General features: G+C 43.5%; 1 protein-coding gene across 2 annotated transcripts in view; it reads right to left on the bottom strand.

Moving 5' to 3' along the window:
- Positions 1 to 23,877, bottom strand: part of HECA (HECA ribonucleoprotein granule regulator) — a 47,695-nt gene that overhangs the window by 8,166 nt on the left and 15,652 nt on the right. For both annotated transcript variants that reach the window (XM_081829089.1, XM_081829090.1), the window contains exon 2: positions 4,937 to 5,980. In XM_081829089.1, coding sequence (XP_081685215.1) covers positions 4,937 to 5,980 — 1,044 coding nt within the window. The remainder of the gene's footprint in view (positions 1 to 4,936; positions 5,981 to 23,877) is intronic.

The raw sequence follows: 23,877 nt of genomic DNA, 5'->3' as shown, positions 1-23,877 counted from the left end.
TTTCTTTCTCTTCTCTCCCTATTCAAGAGTCTTCCAATCTTAAGATCTGAACCACCCGTTATAAAATAAGCTCCCCAGTTCTCATCCCAGATGCTTATTTCTAAGAGTGCTTGCTAGATAGACATCTCCACCCAAAGTCCCAACACTCCTTCAAACCCAACACACACACCAATGCCCTCATCTTCTTTCCCCTAAGACAGGTCTCCTTCCCAATGTTCTCCACTCCTGCCCATGGCAGCATCCTTTATCTGCTCTAGAGCCAAAGTGAGCCATCCAGGATGCAGCTTCATCCTTGTAGGCTCAGTGTCTAGCACAATGTCCATAATGGAAAAAGCCCTTCATAATTATATGTTGGATAAATGGATGGGGTATATTAATAGCCAAAGACATTATAATCTTGGAGGCCTCTAGGGCCAAAAAAAAAAAAAAAGGAAAGGGTGACAAGAGCTGCTGCTTTTTTTTTTTTTTTAAGATTTTATTTGAGAGAAACCAAGAGAGCGAGAGAGCACAAGCAGGGGAAGCAGCAGACTCCCCACTGAGCAGTAAGCCCAATGCGGGGCTCAATCCCAGGACCCTGAGATCATGACCTGAGCCGAAGGCAGACGTTTAACCGACTGAGCCACCCAGGCGCCCCAAGGCTTCTTGTAATAGTGCCCATCTCTGCTCTAAAAAGCTGAAAATAAAAAGGTCTCATGTGGCCTGACAGCATTTCATGGTATCAGTTCAAGTACCCAGGAACCACTGGAAAACATATTCCCAGTTTCCCTCCTAGATTTAGCAGGGCTGATTCTCAAACATTCGAAGATACCCCGCGGGCTGCCCAGAAGGGTGGGAGGAGGGACACACGCAGAGGGGAGGCGGTGGCAACAATACCCATGTCACCAGAGCTGACAGGGCACTTTCGCGAGGGCCCACCACGGGACAGGCCTGTGCTCTGAGGAGGCCCCAGGCGTGACTGCACGTAAACCCTCCCGGCTCCACGATGAAGCAGCCAGTGTTGCCTTTCCCGGCCGACGCTGGAGGAACTGAAGTTCGGAGCGCTGGCGCAGCCTGCCCAAGCTCACGAAGATAGCAGGTAGCCAAGACCAGACTTAAATTCATGTCTGTGTGATTCTCAACCTCCGGGAAAACTCCTGGGAACTCCCGGCCTAGAGTCTCTAGATTTGTTTCAGTTACGATTATCCTTGTCCTAAGCACAGAGAATTCTACATTGCTAAACTGGAGGGTCGTGAGTTCAAACAAAAAGGAGATGCCTAAAAGAACAGTCAGTCACCTGTAGTTCTCAGTGGTAAAGCAGCACGATAAGAACTTCCTAATTAGACCAATCTTAATAAATTATTAACACCAAACAAAAGCATCTTCTCAAAGGAAGAGTCCGAGAACAGAGGCTGGAGTTGGAGGCTGCAGGGGGCAGTGATGGGTAAAGGGCAAGCACGGCAATGACAATCCACACAGGCCAGCCCTGGAAATTACAGGTGGTTTCGGCAGCGTATCATCAACTGCAGCAGGGATCCTTGTGGCCTGGAACAGGGCCTTGCTATTGTCGTTGAAAATGCTTTTAATACACGGTGGGACTCTGTGATGAAGAAATGATGGACACTACCTAGAGATAAAAAGAGTGTGTGAACTTCTATGAGAGGTGGCAACAGAAACACGGACACATGGCAAGGCTCCACCTGAACCACCCACCTGTCTGGTAGTGACAAAACACCTTAGCTTCAGATCTTATCATCAACAGTCAGACTTCTTCAGACCTTTGTAGCGCATGCCTAACACATCCATTAGCTGTTTGTGGATATAGATGTACTCATGGGTACACACACACACACACACACTTCTCGGGCCTATCTAATTTTCGCCCTTCTCCATCCACTGCCTGATAGGTACCCTTCAGACGTGGTCCTGGGCTCTCTCACATACTCTTCCTTTTCTTTCTCTTCTCTCCCTATTCAGGAGTTCCTCCAATCTTAAGATCTGAACCACCCGTTATAAAATAAGCTCCCCAGTTCTCATCCCAGATGCTTATTTCTAAGAGTGCTTGCTAGATAGACATCTCCACCCAAAGTCCCAACACTCCTTCAAACCCAACACACACACCAATGCCCTCATCTTCTTTCCCCTAAGACAGGTCTCCTTCCCAATGTTCTCCACTCCTGTCCATGGCAGCATCCTTTATCTGCTCTAGAGCCAAAGTGAGCCAACCAGGATGCAGCTTCATCCTCTATAGGCAATGAAAACCACAATGTGATGGAAGTGATGATACTCAATTCTAAACTTACGCCTCTTGAGAGAGAGTGCAGCCCCTACCCTCACCCCCTGAACGCAGGAAAAAGCCCAGGCTAGCCTACTGGAAGATAAAAGACCACACTGAACAGGGATGAGCCATTCATTCCAGCGGAGGCCCCCTGCCAGGCAGCCAGACAGCCAACTGTCAGACACGTGTCAGAGGCCATCCTAACCAACCAACCCACAGAACCGTGAGAATCATAAATCATCACCGGTTTAAAACACTAAGTTTTGGAGCAGTTTGCCTTTAACAAAAGCTAAAAAATGTAAGGGATTAGGTGAAATTCTAGAAAAGGAAGGAGACTGCTCCCTTCAACCTCCTCTTCCCTGTTGAGGAAACAGTGAAAACAAGAACCTGCATCCATGAAACAAGAGCAAGATGCTATTAAAAAGTGCTCTTGGAAATTATAAATATACAGAAAATCCTAAACTCAGTAAAAATCCTGGGATACAAAGCCAAAGAAATCTTCCAGAAGGCAGGACAAAGACAGACAGAAACAATAGGATATATCAGGGCCCTCCATCTAAAAAAAAAGGATCAATTTAAGAGATCCAATATCTAACTAACAGTTCCACAGTTGTTTTTAAAAACGAAAGAGAAAATGGTCAGAGAAATAAATCAGAAGAAAATTTCCCCAAACTGAAGACCATGAGTTTACACAGCCAAAAACCCAAGAAAGCACACTGCACAATGAATGGGGGTGGAGGGGAAGACCCGGGTCATGGTGAAACTTCAGAACGCTGAGGATGAAGAGAAAATCTTAAAACCTTCAGGGGATGGGAGGGGAGAACAAAGGGACAGCAATAAAATATTGACTTCTCAACAGTGACTCAGGAGACCAGAGACAGTGAAGAAATAAATGCCTTCAAAACCCTAAGGGGAAAATATTTCTAACTTGGAAGACTCTACCCAGCCCAATAGCAATCAACTGTGAAGACAGAATCAAGACCTTTCAATCAGACTTTCAAAGTCTGAAAATACCTATTCCCAGGCTTCCTTTCTCAGAAAGCTCCTGGGGATGTTTCTTAACAAACTGAGGAAATAAACCAGGAAAAAAAGAAAACATGAGATCTAGGAAACAGAAGATAGAGAACAGAAAAGTAAGCAGAGAATTCCTAGAAGGGCAGCCATGTAGTATGGCAGCTACGAGTGCAGCCAGACAGACAGGAGCAGGAAGATGAAGGCTCCGTGAAGGGAATTTAATTTCTACAAAAAGAAGTCCATTAAATGGATAATAGGTATGTGCAAATGCTTCTGAAAGCTTTGTGGGAGCTGCTGGAGAGTGGGAACAATCAGCCAATGTTTCCAAAAAGATTAAGCAAAGGAAATTGTGAAACATTAACTGTAAGAACAAAACAAAAGATGTCCTAGAATATACTGTACTCTGATAAGAAATACACCTGTATTTCTTGCTCTACACTAGATATTTACATAATCATAGCAGTAAAAACATTAAGGAGTTTCACCAAGAATTGTGATACATTATCCTGAGAGAAAGGGAAAGATTTAAGAAAGCACAGGCATCCACCTTAAACATAAGTCAATAGACAGTATCTAAAATTGGACATGAAGATAGCAGTTTTAAAATTATGATGGTGGGATGCCTGGGTGGCTCAATCGGTTAAGCGTCTGCCTTCAGCTCAGGTCATGACCTCAGGGTCCTGGGATCGAGCCCCGTGTGGGGCTCCTTGCTCAGCGGGGAGCCTGCTTCTCCCTCTCCCTCTGCCTGCCGCTCCCCCTTGTTCTCTCTCTCTCTCTGACAAATAAATAAGTAAAATCTTTAAAATATATAAATAAAATAAAACAAAATAAAATAATCAGTTAAAATTGAAAAATGCTGTCTCTGGGAACTGAGACAGCAGGGGGTGTGGGAAGAAGACAGGTGGGGATATATCATCTCTACCACAGGCTTTTTTAGCACACTTTCAAAGTTACAAACATGTTACACCTCATGTATCTCACCTTTATATAAATTCAGTAATTTTCTATGAACTGACAGATTGCTCATTTACCCTGACCAACCCCCATCATTCAAGTTCTGGCTGAAATACCCCTACATCCTCGAACGTCATCCCCAGCACTAAGCTGTCCCTGCCTTCACCACCAGGGTGATGCCTCAGCTTCCAATAATCCACTTTCCTTTTGCTGTTATTGAGAAAGCCTGATCTTCCATAAACTTCAAGATTAATTCAGCTAATCTAAAAACACTTGGCCCTCTCTGCCCCCACCCCTTCCCTTACTCCATTATGTTTACAAGGATCAAAGAGAATACACAGCGTGCTGGGCACATTAACACACGTTTCAAAGGCAACTGTTTTACACCAAGTGACATAATTATGCAATTCCCTCCCAATTATGGAAAACTATACCCAAGGAATCCTCCCTTCAAATTACAGCAGAACAAAAACATAAAATGACCCACCAGGACAACTGTATTTGGTACAGTGACATCAGAGTAAAGGGAAAAAAAAAAACACCACCACCACCTCCACCACCTCAGTGGGCAAAGCTGAGATATTCCAACACTGCCTGGCACCTAACTAGAACAAAAAGCACCATCCGTTAAAATTAAGCCAGAATGGAGCAATCCCATCTTGCTTCTCAGCTTTTAACAAAGGGAAAGCAGGCAAGGTGAATGAACACCTGTACCTTGAAGATGACACGGAACATCGTATTCGATCTCATCGTGTCTCGACGGGCTTAAGAACAGAGTTCCGTCCACCAGAGGGAACTGTTCGAACACCGGCAGCGCCCGATGACACAGGGCACAGTTTACAACATTCCTGTGGCTGGCGCTGAGGGCCGCAAGAATGAACTTGCGCAGGTCCTCGCCCTGGCCCATCTGGGCATCGTCCTCCATCCGCACGTGGAAAGTGTTCAACTTATGCCTGGGGATGTGAGTGAGCAGCTCGGACAGGTCGAGGCGCCGCAGGAACTGCACGGGCGCATCGAAGTGGCCCCCCCTGTGCCCCGACAAGCCAGCCGGACTGTAATCAAAGTGGGTGTTCCGGAACACGTGGCCCCCGGCCATGGCCTTTTTGTGAGGCTCCAAATGGATGGCATTCTTCAGGAATTCCCCGAGGTATCTGGAGGAGCGGGGGCCGCTAAAGTGGGCGGGGGAGAGGATGGAGTAGCCGGTGGGCGGGGACTGGCCCGGAGAGGCACAGGGGGAGCGGGCCCCGTAGGCCGCCGCCGCGCCCACTGCCTTCTCCTGGGAGTTCTGCCGGTCCATGGAGTGCCGCCGGGGGAGGTCATGGCTCAGGCCTTTCTGCGGCTTGCTGGGTGGCCGGCCCTTTTTGGCCTCCTCCCCGGCTTCGCCAGGGGGCCTGCCGGTGTTCTTCTCCGAGCCAGACTTCTTCTTTTTCTCGTCCTGCATCCGCTTCACCTGGTACCAGTCCGTGTCCTTCTTTAAGTGGCCCTGTCCACAGCGGCAGGAGCAGAAGCGGAAGGCCAGGTCGTAGCCCTTCTTCGTCCACATGTTTTGGCGGCACTGCTTCTCGTTCCAGCTGCGGGCTCGGCCGATGCAGTTAAACTGGACCAGGATGCTGCTCTCCCACTCGTAGAAGCACTGCAGGTGCATCCAGGTGCTGCAGGGGCAGTGTTCGTTGTTGCACACCACCTTCTGGTAGTCGTCCTTGTCTAGGTCCACCGGCCTCCCGAAGCTGCAGAGCAGGGGCGTGGCACAAGGGGCTTCTGGGGAGGAACACAAAGAGAGGGGTTCAGCACGCGGGAGCTGGGATTCCGGCCGGCGGCCCATCAGGGATCAAAGCCACCATCCCCCCGTGAGCCCATTCATGCCAACAGGACAATTTTCTGGCGTCAGGATTTCCACCGCTGGAATAACACCAGACAGGATTAAAAAACATTTACTACTTTCTTCTGGTACTATGTGGTGCCAAGAGAATTTATTTTCAGGTATTTGTTATCTGCTGAAAAACACACCAGTAAGCTTCAGAAAGTCCAAATCCTTCACAGTGCAATTAGCAGTATGTCAGTACTTGCAACAGTAGAGTGTAGTATGCGGTCTTCCTAAGATGTGGGGGTAATGACAGGCAGGTCCAAGGTTCTTTAAAAAGGAATCACTCCAATGAACTAGGAAATATTACGATGAAGCCACTTAACCCACCAGCTCCAAAAGGACCCTCAAAGCCCTTTATCACAAGTGTTAGGTTATCCTGAATACCACAGAGAAGCTAGAAAACAGAATTACCTCATCCCCAATTCTCTTCTAGAATGGTCTGACACCTAATGGCAGGAATATGTGGTCACACTAATTGTTGGTCTACACAGAATTACACTGCCAGGATATGAAGGAAAAAACCAGAATTCTCCTAAAGCTATCATGACAGAAACTAGGAACACCAAGATATTTCTACCCTATTTAACCACATGCCCCACAGGACATCTAAAAGGCCAGTTTCCCCAAAAGGAGGCAAAACTTGGTGACACAAAGTAGAACCCATCTCTTAAGAAGTAAACAGGATTTACGGAGATTCCACTGGATTCTGGTTACTCCAATATCCGTAACATTTTCAAAAGGCCCTTTTGGAGAGCAGTAATACTCCTAGTTGGGAACCACTGGGCTTGATCTGGAAAGTTCCACATACCAAGCTCAATTCAGACTTTATCTTCTGTTGTAGCTGAGAACCCTCAGTCAGAGTTCCGTTTTATAAAGCTCACCCTGGTGGCAGTGTGGGACATGAGGCTGCGGGGTTCAGGGGGGCGGGGGGGGGTGGTAATCCATTGAGAAATGAGTGCCTAAGCAACAGCAACAGCAGAGTAAAATGGCGCTCACTGTTGGAGGTGAGCAAACACTGATGAACAGCAAAAACGGGAGGGGCAGGTCTGGACAAATGGACAAAGATGACTTTGGGCTGGCCTTATTTTGGACCTGCTGAATTGACAATGCCTATGTACCAAAGAGATGGAGAAAGACAAGACTGGAGTCAAAAAGACCTGGAGCCTGAATACAGATGTGTAGCCGCACAGCCAGAGTTCGTGGAAGTTAAATCCCTGGACTGAGGAGTGAGCCCAAGAGGCATGTGAGAGGAGGAAAAGAATCCTGAGAAGCAACATTAAAAGGCTGGAGAAGAGTCCTCTACAGAAGACGGTTAAGAAATGAACTGAGAATTTACTGCAAGACAAGTCAGGAGAGAATTCTACCAAGGCAGTTGGACTGACTCAGAACAATTGTGACACCTAAAAATGTCTCCAGACATTGCCAGCTATCCCGAGGGGAGAAGGAGCAAAACTGCCCCTGGTCGGAAACTACTGGGCAAGTCAAAGACTGAAAAGTCCTCACCAGAATGATCAGTGAACCAGTCGGTGACACCTTAGCAGGAACAGTTCCAGTGGGATGACACAGGACAGATCGGAGGTGATGGTGAAGAGTGGATGAGGAGGTCAAGAAGTAGAAGCAGTTCAGACGATCTTCCAGAAAACTCTTCCCAGAAGTACAAGGAAGGGAAGGAAAAACAACGGGAAGAGGCAAGGGCTGAGACCTACACGTTCACCTACTCGGGGAATGAATGCCAAAAATTTAGGCCAGCCTGAAGAGAAGGAGGCAACAAGCTCCTCTTCAGGACTCCAGGACTCAAGGACCTTCACAACCTCACCACTGCCCACTGAGTTACAAATACAACATTGCACCAGCACAAGTGACAGGACCCATAAAGCCCAGGACACTCGAATGTTACAATCATCCCTTTCAGTGTGGGACTCCAGGGTATCAATCACAAGGCCCTAACTAACTTGTCTGCCTCCGCTCCTTTGATCACTGCAGCTCCCCCATCTACTGCCTGGGAGTCCACAGCCCTTAATCTTCATTTGTCCAAATCCCACCCGCCTCGTGCAGCGACTCACAGCATGGACTCTCAACCAGACTGCCTGAGCTAGAATCCCGGCAGTACCACTGTTGAGCTGTGTGCCCTTGGACAAGTTACTTCTTTTTATCTCCATTTCCCGTACAGAATGCAGATAACAACTGAATGTACTTTATATGGTTGTTATAAGAAAATTCTGATACATAGATGGTGCTTAGAGCAGGGCCCGGCACCTCATAAACCTCCTCCCCTTCTTCCCATCCTTCGAGGCCCACCTCTAGACACTGATTTCACCAGAACCACCCCTTCCCCAGCATAGTCTGGTCTGAACCTTACTTGAGTCCCCACTGTGATCCCACCAGGTTGAGGACTCCAAAGAGGATGCCTCTTAGTCATCTTTGTGTTCCTGGCACCACCAGGCCTAGGCCTGACACACATCCCATGCTGAATAAAGTTGCCTTAAAACAGGCCCACGAAACCCAACGTGACCAGCAGAGCAGAAGGAAGCAAGCAAGCTGAAATCCTAGACAGAAAGACCTACATGTACTGAAGTGCACCGAAAGGAAGTAGAAAAATGGTCTGTAAACTGAGTAAATTAACTGCAGTCACCTGGGCTGTGACCTTTAGTGTCCTTTAAAATGTTAATTAGTCAATTAAAGTTCAGTTGCTTTTATCTTCAGTCCTTCAGGGAAACAGCGTTGGAGGGAAGGTCTCTGAAATGTAATGACAGTAACCAAAGTGCTAATAACCCAGGACTCGTGAAATCAAACTGAAGAACGGCCTAACTCTACCTGTGCATTTATGATATCCAAAATTTAAAATTTTAAACCTGAGACTGGCTTGGTATTTCTTTTTAAAGTATTTTCACATTAAAGAAGGTAGATTAAGAGGGGGAAAGTCCTATTTATATCTTTCTCAAAAAGTTGCAAATGGATCATTTAGCCAATACTGAGCACTTCCTACATACCAGGTCTTCGGAGCTGGAAGAATCAGCAAATGGTGCTAAGAGCTCCCACAGAAATCTCTGCGGGAATCAGAGGAGGCAGTATGGCTCCAGGTCCCTCTCCCTAACATCGCCCAGCCTCCCCATAGCCGTCCTCACCTGCCTTCTGCCCTCCACGGCTCGGCAATAAAGAGCTCCCACGCCAACCTGCCAGCCTGCTTGTTTACATCTCAGCCACTCTGATGTGGTCTTTGTGGCTAGGCCTCAAAAACAAAGACAAGGGCTTGAGACCAAATATGTGCAACCGACACCTCACCCTGTTACACACCTCCAGCCCAAGGGCGAGGCTCCAAGGAACAGGGGGAGTAACGGGGAGCCTTGGGTACCGCACGACAGCTTCTGATAGGCTTTTACAGCTCATGCAGCCTTCTGATGAGGCCACGATGGGCTGGCCTCTGTACTCAGACAGGATAGCCCTCAAGGCTTGGTTAGAACTTGTCCTCTCCCCCCCACCCACTGTCCACACTGGAAAGGCAGCTGGGAATAGTGCGAGTGGGGTTTGGGAGACTAGCTGTTTGACATGGAGCGGTTTCCTGCTTCCTCAACTGTAAAGTGAGAACAAAAATGCTTGACCTCATTCACAGCAAATATATGTGGAAGCGCTCTATAAAGTTCCCTAACAACTCTCCCATGCTACCTACCTCTTCTGTAACTTGATACTTGTGTATCTGGCTCCCTAAATCTAGCTCCCTAAAAAAAAAAAAAAAAAAAAACCTAAATACAAACTGCTGCAAGAGATTTCCTACTTTTTCAAATGTTTTGGACCCACAAAAGGGGTTCAGAAAGTCACGAATGAGGCCATGCCTCTTTTTCCAATTTCCTAAGTCTTACAGTTAACTAAAACATACAGGAAAAGATTTTAGAACTCTAAGAAACAGCATGAGTGCCCTTCAGATCATACCTATAACAAATGAGCAATCTATTTTTTTAAAAAGATTATATTTAGGGGCGCCTGGGTGGCTCAGTTGGTTGGGCGACTGCCTTCGGCTCAGGTCATGATCCTGGAGTCCCGGGATTGAGTCCCGCATCGGGCTCCCTGCTCGGCAGGGAGTCTGCTTCTCCCTCTGAACCTCCTCCCTCTCATGCTCTCTGTCTCTCACTCTCTCTCTCTCAAATAAATAAATAAAATATTTAAAAAAAAAAAAAAGATTATATTTATTTATTTGAGAGAGAGAGAGAGGGCACGAGCAGGCGGGAGGAGGCAGAGGGAGAAGCAGACTCCCCCCAGAGCTTAACTGAGCCACCCAGGCGCCCCACAAATGAGCGGTCTTATAGAAATGCATTTGACTGCTTCCTCAACGTGGTCTCTAAATTTATAAAATTTGTAAAATTCCTAGCTCTTAAGAATTGCAGTCCCACAAAGGTAAAGATATAAACAGAATACAGACTGATCCAACAAAACCGTTCATGAGATGCGGGGAGAAGGAATGGCAGAGTCAGTGAGGGCCTGTGTCCCGTACATCCCTTAGGACATGTGTCAAAGCTGTGATAGTTGACTAACAAGCAATATGAGAAAATATTCCTTTGTGCATTTGTACAAATGTATATAAACCCTCCAGTGCGTTTTTACAGCTTCATCGTCAGATACTCAGGACTCAGCTTCTGTTTCTCCCTGCCCAAGTGAAAATAATTAGGGATCACCTCATTCTGGGCAAAAATCTCACGTGGTTTCAAGTCTGGACAATAAGATAGCTAGGCTGACATCACTTGGGCAAAGTCTGTCACTCTTCCCAGCCTTCTCATCCCGTATCCTGCCTCCCACACCTATTAAAAGGGAAGGGTCTGACAGCAGTCATTTACACCAGCTGCCCAACAAACCCAAATCCTGACACACCCATTCACACTAACAGGAGCCCCATAAACCAGACAGACGTTGCCACTGTCAGCTTTTTAACTATAAAATGAAATGTTTTCACCCCTCTTAAAATAGTTGCAAGCATCACAAGCAGGTGGGGAGTTCAGTAGGATGGATGGGGAAGGAGGGTCTTCTGAAGTCATACAAGGCTTTCTAGGTGAAATCTAAGGTAGGCACTTGGTCACATTCAGCCTTGTAGACCCACTACTATGAAAATCATATTAAGTGCCTAATGAATGTCTTATTGATGGAAAGTACAGTGACTGAAGCGCTGAAGGATGGGCAGGGAGGAAGGGTGAGCCCTTGGGTAGCACTGTTCTCATTAGGTCTTCCAGACTCAACCCAGGACTCCCACCAATTTCAGAGCACAGCCTGGCCCTCCATCCCCGCAAACTTACCACAATCTATTCTTACCCTCCTTCGGTATGCAGTTACCAAACGCAAACTGTAGGGTTTCTGAACCACTATTTTATTACATATATCTTTTCCATATGGTAAGTCCTTTTACATGGGAACACATCCCCTTGTTTTCAGAGCAAATTCTCCTCAGGGTATGAAGTTTCTGACTAGAGGATCCTCAACTCCAGCGTCCTGAAAGGCCACAAAGATTGGTCAATGAGGATACAGCCTGTGGAGCCAGCCAGCTTGGATTTGACTCTCAGCTCTGCAACTTAATAGTTTTAGGATCTTTGGTCGCTTAAGTCACTTAACCTCCCTGTGCTTCTGTCTTCTCAACATGTGGAATGGCAGAAATAACAGTGCTTACCTCAAAGGGTTGCCGTGAGGATTAAAGGAGTTATTGAAGCAGTTCACACAAGGCCTGGCACATAATAACCACCATTTAAACAGAAGCAATTATTATTAAAAGCCCTATCACTTTATATTACTTGATGTAAAAACCAAAGAACTTTGAAATCATTTAGGGCAAATCCACAAGCAGGAAGTGACCATCTGCCTTTTCCCGTACATAGTAAGTGCAAGAAAAACATATCAAAACAGGGTGGCATGGAAAATAATTCACAAAATATTTACTGACAAGTTTTAAAGAAATAGATGCACAATTTTCTTCTTCTAACCCCTTAAAGATGTTCTACTGCGTATCAGACAAATAAGTACCTTGCTATACGTATTTTTTCAAAATCTAAGCAATCTTTTCCAAGCTAGGTAACAAGGTTTCATAAAGCATGGCTGCATTTGATTCATGGGCTGTGTCCCTGAAGAACTCACATAATTCAGAACTGATTATCCCACAGTCTGGGGGAAGGGTGTGGGGAATGCATCCTCAGAACACATAAATCTATAATCATTGTGCTGTACTTTTCTTTACTGTTGCTTTTTAATATCAGCATTATCTCTAATATTTCTCAGTTGCAGCAGCACATAAATTGACAGCATGGCATATCATAGTGTGTTTTATCACATTTCTGTTCAAAAGTTACCGATTTTCAGGATATTCTTCAGCACCAGTATTAGCATACCTGGATATTTTACAAGATAAAGACTTAAATTATAATACTTAATTTTAAAATAATAACACGTCACCAAAATCCTTGAAGAAGTTCTATAAACAACAAAGAGATCACATAATATTGCCAAGGGTTAGTAGGTATTTCTCTTTATAAGAAAAGGTGATGCCACTGGGTATCAAAGCATTTTTATAATTCAGTTGACCTGCTAGCTTTGAAAATATGACACAGCTTGATGCACAACTGGGGGAACGTATCTGCTGAAATTCTGCACATCATGTGAAGCTTTTATTAATAGTATTTGTGTCATTAGTTGAAATTTGCATTAATTTAATTTGCATATAAGGGGATCACACTGTACTAGGAAATAAAGCAGGCTGCTTTTTCTTTTGCTTGGAGATTTTTTTGATCCTGAGGGTGCTGGATCACAGAGAACCACACAGCACCCTAGCATTACATGTATTGCCCGCACTCGCCCTGAAGGAAAGGTAGGTTCAGGAGCTCTCGGAACCAAATCACAGTATCATAAATTAAGTATGTGTACACATGAATGAGTGTGTGTGTATTTGTATGTAACTGCAGAGAAACTGCTAAATTGTTAAACCATCCCATTTCTTTTATTATTGAGGTATAACTGACATGCAATGTTTTTATTAGTTTCAAGTGCACAACGTAGTGATTCCCCAGTTCTCAACACGACGTGGTGCTCAGCAGGGTAAGTGCAGTCACCACCTGTCACCAGAGTTACCACAGTACTACTGACTATGCTGTACTTCTCATCTCCACGACTTATTTTAGAACTCGAAGTTCGTACCTCTTAATCCTCTTTACCTATTATGCCCATCCCTTCACCCACCTCCCATATTTAACCAGTTTGTTCTCCATATTTAAGAGTCTATTTGTTCGTTCATTTTTTAGATTCCACATATAAGTGAAATCATACGGTATGTCTTTCTCTGACTGACTTATTGTACTTAGCATAATACACTATAGGTCCATCCATGTTGTTGCAAATGGGAAGATCTCACGTTTTTTTAGGACTAATATTCCGTTGTATATATTTACCACATCTTCTTTATCCATTCCTCTGTGAATGGACACTTGGGTTGCTTCCTTATCTTAGCTATTGTAAATAATGCTTCAATGAACAGAGGGGTGCATATTATCTTTTTGAACTAGTATTTTTGTTTTCTTTAGGTAAATACCCAGTAATGGAATTAATATATCATATGGTAGTTGTTTTTAATTTTTTTGAGGAACCTCCATACTGTTTTCCACAGTGGCTGTACCAGTTTGCATTCCCACCAGCAGGGCACGAGGGTTCCCTTTTCTCTGTGTCCTTGCCGACACTTGTTGTTTCTTGTCTTTCTGACTCTAGCCATTCTGACAGGTGTGCAGGGATATTCTCATTGTGGTTTTGGTTTGCATTTCCCTGATGACTAGTGATGTTGAGGATCTTTTCATGTGTCTGTTGGCCACCTGTAATGTCTTCTTTGGAAATATGTCTGTTCAGGTCCTCTGTGCATTTTTTAATCAGATTGTTTGGTTTTTTGGTGTTGACTTGTGAAAGTTCTTTATATACAGATAGAAAGGATATCAATACTTTATCAGATATATCATTTGCAAATATCTTCTCCCATTCAGAAGATTGCCTTTTTCAACAATCCCATTTTTCAAAACTCCAGAAAAGACCTCGTGTCATCCTTCAATACTATATTCCAATTTTAAAGTATTTTCCTTGCTCTTCTGAAATACCATAGAACTTGATTATCTTTGTCAATGTCCTCTCCTTTGCCAGCACAAATATTCAAAATGTGGCCATATAATCAAAACCCTACATTTTTTTATATGTGATACCCATTTCCCACCTAAGTTCTAACACAGCATCCCCAAAATGATGGCCTACCTCTTCTCTCTTGGTGGACCCAAAATGGTACCTGGAGCCCAAAGAGTGGAATCGGCCTTCTCCTCTTACCTCTAGATTCTGATGTGGTTCAAGGCAGGCCACCCCACAATGTGCCACTTCGGCATGCAAATTATTTTGAGCTTAAGATAATCAAGGCACAACAGACTCAAGAAGAGCTTTTTAGCTCCCCCACTTATCTAAAAAAATTTAGACAGGGAGTCTGTACCAAGAGGAGAGCTATTTCCAAAGATAACTTTTTTTTTGTTTGTTTTTACTTAAGAAAGACCTCTCTGCAGGGTAAACACTTATTTACCAAACATTTGCTCTTCTCATCTTCCTGTAAATTGTCTTCCTCCCCTCTGAAGTCCCAGACTCCTACACCTAACCTCTCTTTAGCTCGGGGTGGCATATAAACTTCAACTGCTGTCAGAGAGCCGCTCCTGTCTTTGTGCGGCTCCCATACATATGTAATTAAATTTGTTTCTCTCCTGTTAATCTGTTTTATGTCCAATTAGTTATTAGGCCAGCAAATAACCTAGAAGGGAAGAAGGGAAAAGTTTTCCTCCCCTACAATTTCCAGTGGCCTCAGTTGAAAAGACAAATGGCTTTACCTCCTCCCTAGTCTGTCCAACAGGTAAAACATATGGCTGCATGATTAACTGGCAACATGGGTCATCTGCAGACCAGGTACCTGTCAGAGAATACAACCCATAACTCATTGCTGTTCAATATTTTCCAAAAGCTCAACTGAGAGAAACAATTTTTAAGAAAGATTTCACAGGTGATGTCCACACACTCTAGATCAGAGTTCCCGTGGGCGTTTTGGCCTGCAGTGTGACTTCTTAAACCAGTAGAGGCTTTTCTGTAATAGAAGATAAACCCAAATGCCTGTTAGGTGCATCTTGGACTCTCCAGGTCATCCAGGCCTCCACTCCAGCCCCATTCACACTTACTCATGCCAGGACTCTGGAGGTGTTTGGGTATATGACTCCTGTGCTAGATAAAAGCTATCCCTCAGCTAAGCTAGGTGTCACACAGCTGGTTAGCTAGACCACATTATTTCATTCTCTGGACAGACTGCTTTTAATGATGCAAGCAAGCCTAATAAACTTTTTTTATTTATAAAAGGATACTGTCATGGACACTGGTTAGTATTTTACAATGCCTTATAAATGGCTAAGTGACTGTTTCTGTTTTTTAATCTGATGGACACTGTAAAGTATAGCACTGCTTCTGTTTGCTTCTTCCTTCTATGAGTTAGAAATATGAAAACCAAATTTGCGACCTACCTCTTGTGATGACTGAAGACATCCATTATTTTTCCTAATACTGCTCCTAGTACGAATATTCTCATTTATTATTTATCTTATAGTAATACATGTATTTTTGAAAAACACTGTATTTTACAGTGAAGAAGGAGAGTATAAATGATGACAAAGAAAAAAACCTATTTGCCATCTAACTTTCCATTCAGTTTTGCCTAGTAGATACTAAAATCTGTACTTGACGGATGCCAAGGCGCCCCCTCTCCTCCCCACTTTTCAAAGTCAACCAGAGAAGGGTGGGAAGGGAGAGGAGAGGCCAGGATAACCCACCGTCCCCAGGGGTCCCACCAACACAGCACCTTTCAGAAGGGCCACCCTCTCTGCCATGCCCTGGGCTCCACTCCTCAGAGAGGCACCCTGTGGACAAGCCAAGTGCTCTCCGTCCTTGAACCACTCACTCATCCATTGCACACCTCTCCTCTCCTTTCCCTTGGCTCAGCTCCCTCAGCCTCAGACTCTGCTAGTCATATCCAGGTCTCCACCTATTCTTCTCTCACCTGGTTTCTCTCTCAGCATTTCTCCTCTCTCAGACACAGCCTGGGCTGCTCCTGTCACTCTACCCTGCCAGCCAACCCAGCCCTCGGTCCACCTGGTCCATGCAGGTGCCTCTCCCTCCACATCCCCCCACCTGCTCCCAGCCTCACTGGTAAAACTAAGACAATAGTGAAATGGGCTCAGCTTGCTCCCAACTCTACCCTGCCTGGTCTTCTGTCAAGGATCCTCTCCTTGGCTCTAACCCACAAAGGCCAGACTTCTCAGGGTGCTGTCATCCTCATGTGGGCCCAGTCTTGTCTCCACTTAGCTGTTCACAACAGCATTATCTTTATGTCCTCTGCACCTATTCTCCTCCCTCACCTATCAAACCTGGAATTCAGAGTCCTACAAATATGAAAAAGAGAGTCTCATATTTACCTCAGAGACTAGATCAATGAGGCGAGGCAGACAAAGAGCAATGAACTGAGAAATGACAAGTGATAAAGAAGTGGCCACATAATTTGAACCTACACCTAGATCACATCACCACCGACAACGACAGGAGCCCAACAAAGTCATCTTAGAATGACTACTTAAGAAATGTCAACATAGGAGCACCTGGGTGGTTCAGTTGTTAAGCATCAGCCTTTGGCTCAGGTCCTGATCCCAGGGTCCTGATATCGAGCCCCGCATCAGGCTCCTTCCTCAGCGGAGAGCCTGCTTCTCCCTCTCCCTTGGCCTGCTGCTCTGCCTGCTTCTGCACTCTCTCTCAAATAAATTAAATCTTAAAAAAGAAAAGAAAAGAAATGTCAATGTAGGGAGGCCTGGGTGGCTCAGCTGATTAAGCATCTGACTCTTGATTTTAGCTCAGATCATGATCTCAGGGTCGTGAGATCAAGCCCTGTGTCAAGCTCTGCCCTCAGCACAGAGTCTGCATGAGATTCTCTCTCCCTCTCCCTCTGCCCTCCCCCTAAAAAAAATGTGAATGTAGGGGCGCCTGGATGGCTCAGTCGGCTGAGCATCCCACTTTTGATTTCAGCTCAGGCTGTGGTCTTGGGGTGGTGGGATTGAGGCTGCACCCTCAGTGGGGAGTCTGCTTCTCTCCTCCCTTTCCCCCATCCCTCCCCCCACACTCGCACACGTACTCTATATATAAAATAAATAAATAAATATTTTTTAAAAAAAGGAATGTCAATGTAATTATAGGGAGAGTAACAGATTACTGAAGCTATCTAGTCTTCATCAGGGGCATTAGCAATCATAATGGCAACTTTTTTTAATAGGAAAAGATCATATTCATCAGTAAACTAATCATAGAAAAATGTACTCATATATAAGAACTATAAATTTATAACAGATGTCAACTGAAATAAGGCACACTCACATATGTGCATGAGTTATCTATGAATAACTATAGATACAACCTTCTCCATGTAAATTTACACACACATACATGCATCCATGTGCACATGCACACGTCTATCTACATGCTATTTCCACAGTGAAAAACAAACAAAAAACTGCTTGCATTTAACTTTTACTTGCTCTGGTGCAGAAAACCCAAAATACTCTTTCATAGGAAAATTGCTTATTATGTTCTTCTACATTTACAAACAGAAAACTGTGAAACAAAACTAGAAAGACAAGGTCCTTCAACCTCTTATAAACCCAAACTAGTCCTCGAAAGGGAATGATTGTTTTGCTAACCAAGTTCCTTAACAATTAAGTTTTAACTTCATGATCTACTGTGAACCCCAGTCATTTTTGGCCTTGTCTACAATTGCCAGTAAACCACAGTTTACTTTATGGGTTCCCCTTTCAGGTGTCACTCTTTGAATGTTGGCCAGCTCAGCATTAGCCACTGCAGCAATCTGTCATCACCATTCGGAATTCTGACCACATTCTAGAAGATCCTCATCAGCCCCTGCCTCCCCGGCCGGCATCAATGCAAAGTCAGTAAGCATCTCCTCCCTGCAGTGACACAGGAGTTTGAAGCTTGCCAGTCTAGCAGGTTTACTTCATCTTTTTTCAGATGCTGGAGTAAAAGAGAATGATGAAAAATATACACAAATGAGTATTTGGAAAAAGGAAATATTGATAACACTCTGTGCACAGATGTGAAGACATCAGTATTTCCAGTTTCCTTTTTTCTGCTCCTGGAATGAATCAGGGAACATCAATACAGTACCTGACAACCCTGAATATCTTCCATCATCACAATTGATCATGAAAATGGTAAAAGTCTGTCATCTGCAAATATTATGAATTTGAGGCCAGATTTTTAAAATCAGCATGTGCTGGTAAGTAGTCTTAATTCACGAGGTCTGACACACCAAAATCCTCTGAATCATTAAATAAAGAAGTCAAATACAATACAATGTGAGTACTTGACTGTAGGTCTCTAGAGATCTGGACATCTGCAAAAAAAAGTATAATTATATACTTAAAATGCTTTAAAAACTCAACACTATATAGGTAACTTTCATATAGCAAACTTCTCAAAATGATCTGGTCTCTGAATAAGTCAGTTTTCTTAGCAGGTTGACTATACATAATTGCCTAAAGAAAGAGCCTTCAAATTTTCCAGGATACTAAATCAACACACATTTGGGCAAACGTATGGCTTTTTAAAATGTCATTTAACAAGGACCCTGTTCTAGGAGACGTAATCAAAATGCCAGGGTTTGTCTTAGGGTTAAACACTTGTAACAGAAGAAAGAAAATATGCAGTGGCTCTCAAAATCAGCTAATTACGACCACCCGCTAATCAATGCACGTCAATTCAAATTATGTTTTTGTACACCTGTTATGTGGTCAGTGCAGAGTTTAGCACAGGAGATGCCAAGTGGTGAATAAGATCATAAGTCATTTTTTACTATTTCTTTGAGTATCATACTTTTTTGAACACTGAACACTTTAAAAAATATAAGGTGGCAACTCTGAAAACCAGATTCCCTCTCCTCCTTACTATTGCTGTTTGTTTAGTGATTTTCTTGGACTAATTCTGTAAAGTCTGTATTTTTTTTTTTTTTGTCATGTGCAGCCACTGAAGTCTCTGCTCAGTTAAGTTTAGTGATAACTGAGCTAATAACTGAGTCTCCTACCCTTCACCAAGGGGCTGTGTGTGTGTGCTGGGACATGCCTTCAATGCTTTAACAGTTCACAACTGTTTCAGCCTTTCCTTACTGCTTGTGTAGAGCCTCAAGGCCAGACGTGAGAATGTGGGCCACTTCAAGTACTTCCTGGGCCTGCGTGCAGCCCTGCCCATGGGCACAGTCTTCTGGAGCACCAGGAATACATCCGAGCTTTTCATGAGCCCCCTATGGACATCTCATTCCCAAGATTTTCTTTTTAAGTTGTTTGGCCAACCTCTTTTTTGCCCCAACTGCTATCACTGACCCAGCCAGTTGTGACATTGAACAATTGCTGCTGATTGTTTTCAACAGATATCCTAAGAATAGGACTTAACCACCTGGCAATTTTTGAGCCAGGTCAAATAAAGACAAGTCCTATGAATGAGCCTTTACTGGGGAGCTTCCAGACAAGTAAATAGTGACAATTCTCTGGAGCTCGGGCTTTTGGGGAAGCTCCAAACCTGTTCTTCCCCCTCCAACGATTACTAGGCTACTTACTTTTTTTGTTGTTGTTTTTTTTGTTTTTTTAAAGATTTTATTTATTTATTTGACAGAGAGACAGCGAGAGCAGGAACACAAGCAGGGGGGAGTGGGAGAGGGAGAAGCAGGCTTCCTGCCGAGCAGGGAGCCCGATGTGGGACTCCATCCCAGGACCCTGGGATCATGACCTGACCCGAAGGCAGACGCTTAACGACTGAGCCACCCAGGCGCCCTACTAGGCTACTTGTTTAAAGCTACCATGGAGCCAGGGAGAGGGAGTGGGATAGAGCAAGTTAAAACACAACAATATTCTAAGTGAAAGAAGTCAATCAGAGAAAGACTTGTATCATATGACCTGAATGATATGAGAAATTCTTAATCCCAGGAAACAAACTGAGTGTTGCTGGAGTGGTGGGGGGTGGGAGGGATGGGGTGGCTGGGTGATGGACATTGGGGAGGGTATGTGCTATGGTGAGCACTGTGAACTGTGTAAGACTGTTGAATCACAGACCTGTACCTCTGAAAGAAATAATACATTATATGTTTAAAAAAAAAAAAAAAGTAGGAAGGGAAGAATGAAGGGGGGGGAAATCGGAGGGGGAGATGAACCATGAGAGACTGTGGACTCTGAGAAACAAACTGAGGGTTCTAGAGGGGAGGGGGGGTGGGGGGATGGGTTAGCCTGGTGATGGGTATTAAGGAGGGCACGTATTGAATGGAGCACTGGGTGTTATACGCAAACAATGAATCATGGAACATTACATCAAAAACTAATGATGGGGCGCCTGGGTGGCTCAGTCGTTGAGTGTCTGCCTGTGGCTCGGGTCATGATCCCGGGGTCCTGGGATGGAGGCCCGCATCGGGCTCCCTGCTCCACGGGAAGCCTGCTTCTCCCTCTCCCACTCCCCCCGCTTGTGTTCCCTCTCTCGCTGTCTGTCAAATAAATAAATTTAAAAAATTAAAAAAAAAAAAAAAACTAATGATGTAATGTATGGTGATTAACATAACAATAAAATAAAATTTTAAAAAGAAGAATTAGAGAAAAAAAACACAACAACATTCACTGTTCTTACTGTGATTCAGTCCTTTTTCTTGAATATACACTCCAAGGATTACTGTAAGCCTATGGTTAATTTCCAGAGTTCTGAAAAAGTTGAGTTTAATCATCTTTGCATTTGTCCTCATTATTTTATGGAGAAGCAGATTTCTAAAGGTCCTTACCCTGCCATTCCAGAAGTGCTTCTTAATATAAACTTAAGTTTATATACATACTTTGTTATAGAAAAATATGATAAAATAATCAATAAGAGACTTTCAAGCAGGACAATACTTGGTCTTAGAATAAAATTCTGGGTAAGAATTGAATAGAAATCAAGAAAAAAATGTAAAATTTCTGACTACTATTTTTTAAATAGCTGATAAATGGTTATCAAATTACTATGATACTGGAATTCTCTTTAAATATGTTTAAATGATGTTTACAATACAATGGAAACGGTATCCTCTGCATTTATTTAAAATCTTTAAAAAACTGGGTGTAACAGCATTAAATGTGCAAGAGGAACTGTGCTTTCAAATTCTATTAGGGGTCACACAAGCAAAAACGTTTGACTACCACTTTGAAATCAGCCTTCTGAAAAAAAAAAAATCACACTATGATTACATCATACACACATTCAGGATACTCAGAAACGCCCAGATTAAAGCCCAAATCCTCTGAGTATGTTAAAGGAGTTCCACGATTAGGCCCTAGTCTGGTCTTCCCACCTAATCACCCACCAGGCCCAAAAGCGAAGCCTCTGCTTCAGCCACGGTCTCTCGCTGTGGCCACAGCACAGAAAACAGATTGGAGGGGAACCAGTGGACACAGACTGAGGAAGGCTAACTGCAAACCCCGTCGCCCCCACACCACACCTCAAATTCACTACGTGTTTGCGTATCATTTCTTGATTAACTGCTAAGTATTTTTTTAATTGAAAACCAGGAAGTTTTCTTAACGTTCTCAAATATTTTGAGACCTTTCTCTACTACATAAAAAAAGACACTAAGTCTTATACATAAAGGGAATAAGTTAATACAAAAATATTTTGTCAACTTGTTTTAATTAGTATAGGAACTACAAATAAGCTCACTTAAGCACATCTGTCTTAACCTCAGATTTAGTTTATCCTCCCTTATGTTATTTTAGTAGCTGAGACTGCTCCAAAGTGGGTAGCAAATCTACTACACGGCGATTACATTCAATTAAACATGTTTTTTATGCTTTGAATAGGGTTTAAACACATGCTTTTACTCAGACAAGCCACTCTATACAAATAAACATGGAAGTTTTACATTTAAAAAAAAAAAAAGAGCTCTTCAACTATATTTAACAACTTGGGTTTTTAACACTCTCAATATATTGTTTATTCTCTTAGACCTATACTCTTTCCTTACTTTCAGTTAAAACCCACAGCCTACCTAGCCTCAAGCTCACACTAAATTGAAAGCTACAGGCTTCTAACTGTACCTATTTTTTATTTCTATTCTGGCTTTCACATTCTGTTATCGGTAAAAAATCTGTATCGATAATGACTATAAAGTAGAAAATTCATTTTTCTTTTTCTAACAGAGGCCATGTCAAGATCCCAAAGGACAGAGACCCAAATATGCCTGGTTTAGGCTGAATATCAGAATGAAGATAATGGTTCCATAGTTTTCCAAAATGTTTCTTAAAAATACCAAAGTTTCACAGAATATAAATAAGGCAATCTCTTCATATTCTACAAACATTTCCTAAGCACATGGGATTCTTTAGTGATCTGCCCAGGGTCATCCAGCTAGTAAGTGGCCTTCCCTCTTCCACTCTTACCCATTCCACACACAGATCAATAAGTGCATAAAGCCACCTTATCAGAGACAGTGACCAATAAGCTTTGTGTAACCAGATCATAATAAGCAGTTCTATAATTTGGAACAGTGTCTTATTCAAAATTATAGCAATACTTACTGTGATCTGATGACCCAAAAGCTTATTCAAAATGTTCAATACTCATATTAACACTCAGACTTACCTTAAAACTAGGTACAAGGAAACCCAAATTAAAGAAGTGCTTAAACCCAATTATGATATAAAGGTTTCCTGACCCCATCTTTGCACTCCTTAAAAACAAAGTTGGAGGGGCACCTGGGTGGCTCAGTCATGAAGCGTCTGCCTTCAGCTCAGGTCATGATCCCAGGATCCTGGGATCGAGCCCCACATCGGGCTCCCTGCTCTGCGGAAAGCCTGCTTCTCCCTCTCCCACTCACCCTGCTTGTGTTCCCTCTCTTGCTGTGTCTCTGTCAAATAAATAAATAAAATCTTAAAAAAAAAAAAAAAGATAGAGAGGGGTGCCAAGGTGGCTCAGTCAGTTGAGCATCCGACTCCTGATTTCAGCTCAGGTCATAATCTCAGGGTCCTGGGATCAAGCCCTGGGTCAAGCTCTGCGCTTGGCGGGGAATCTACTTATGGAGTCTCTCTCCCTCTCCCTTTGCCCCTCCCCCTCACTCACACGAGCTCTAAGATAAATGAATCTTAAAAAAAAAAGATAGACAATGTGATAAATCTACTCTAGCTAATAAAGTTGCTAAACTAAAAAAGTTATGAGCAAAGGCTTACATTGTCATTAATGAGAATAAAGCAATTTTCCTTGGAGTTGCTAAACTAAAAAAAAAAGTTATGAGTAAAGGCTTACATTGTCATTAATGAGAATAAAGCAATTTTCCTTGGAAAGAATGTAAAGAAACACACCATTCCATCTGAACTAGGCAGCAGAAAAAGCACGCAGACGTTGAGAAAAAGCAGCTCAGCCTGTCTTGCCTGAACCCTGTTTGGGTCAACAGACTGGGTCAACATACCAGCTGAGATTATTTAAGACTAGTATATTTAAATCATAAAATCACAGCACACCGTAACAAAATTCATTTCCCTACCCTATCCATACCCCAAACTAAACTAAATCCTTATAATCCTTTGTTTTCCATGTGCCTTTTCTGCCCTGTTGAGCTCCCTGAAAAATAAACTTTCTGCTCCCTTGCCTTCCCTTCAAAATAAACCTGGGAAAATGTTTTATAGCGATCCCTCCCAGCCTGGCAGTCACTCTGCTG

The sequence above is a fragment of the Leptonychotes weddellii genome, chromosome 8 (assembly GCF_054177405.1).
Source record: "Leptonychotes weddellii isolate Sample4059 chromosome 8, ASM5417740v2, whole genome shotgun sequence".
NCBI lineage: Eukaryota > Metazoa > Chordata > Mammalia > Carnivora > Phocidae > Leptonychotes > Leptonychotes weddellii.
This window is presented reverse-complemented; position numbering and strand designations above follow the sequence as displayed.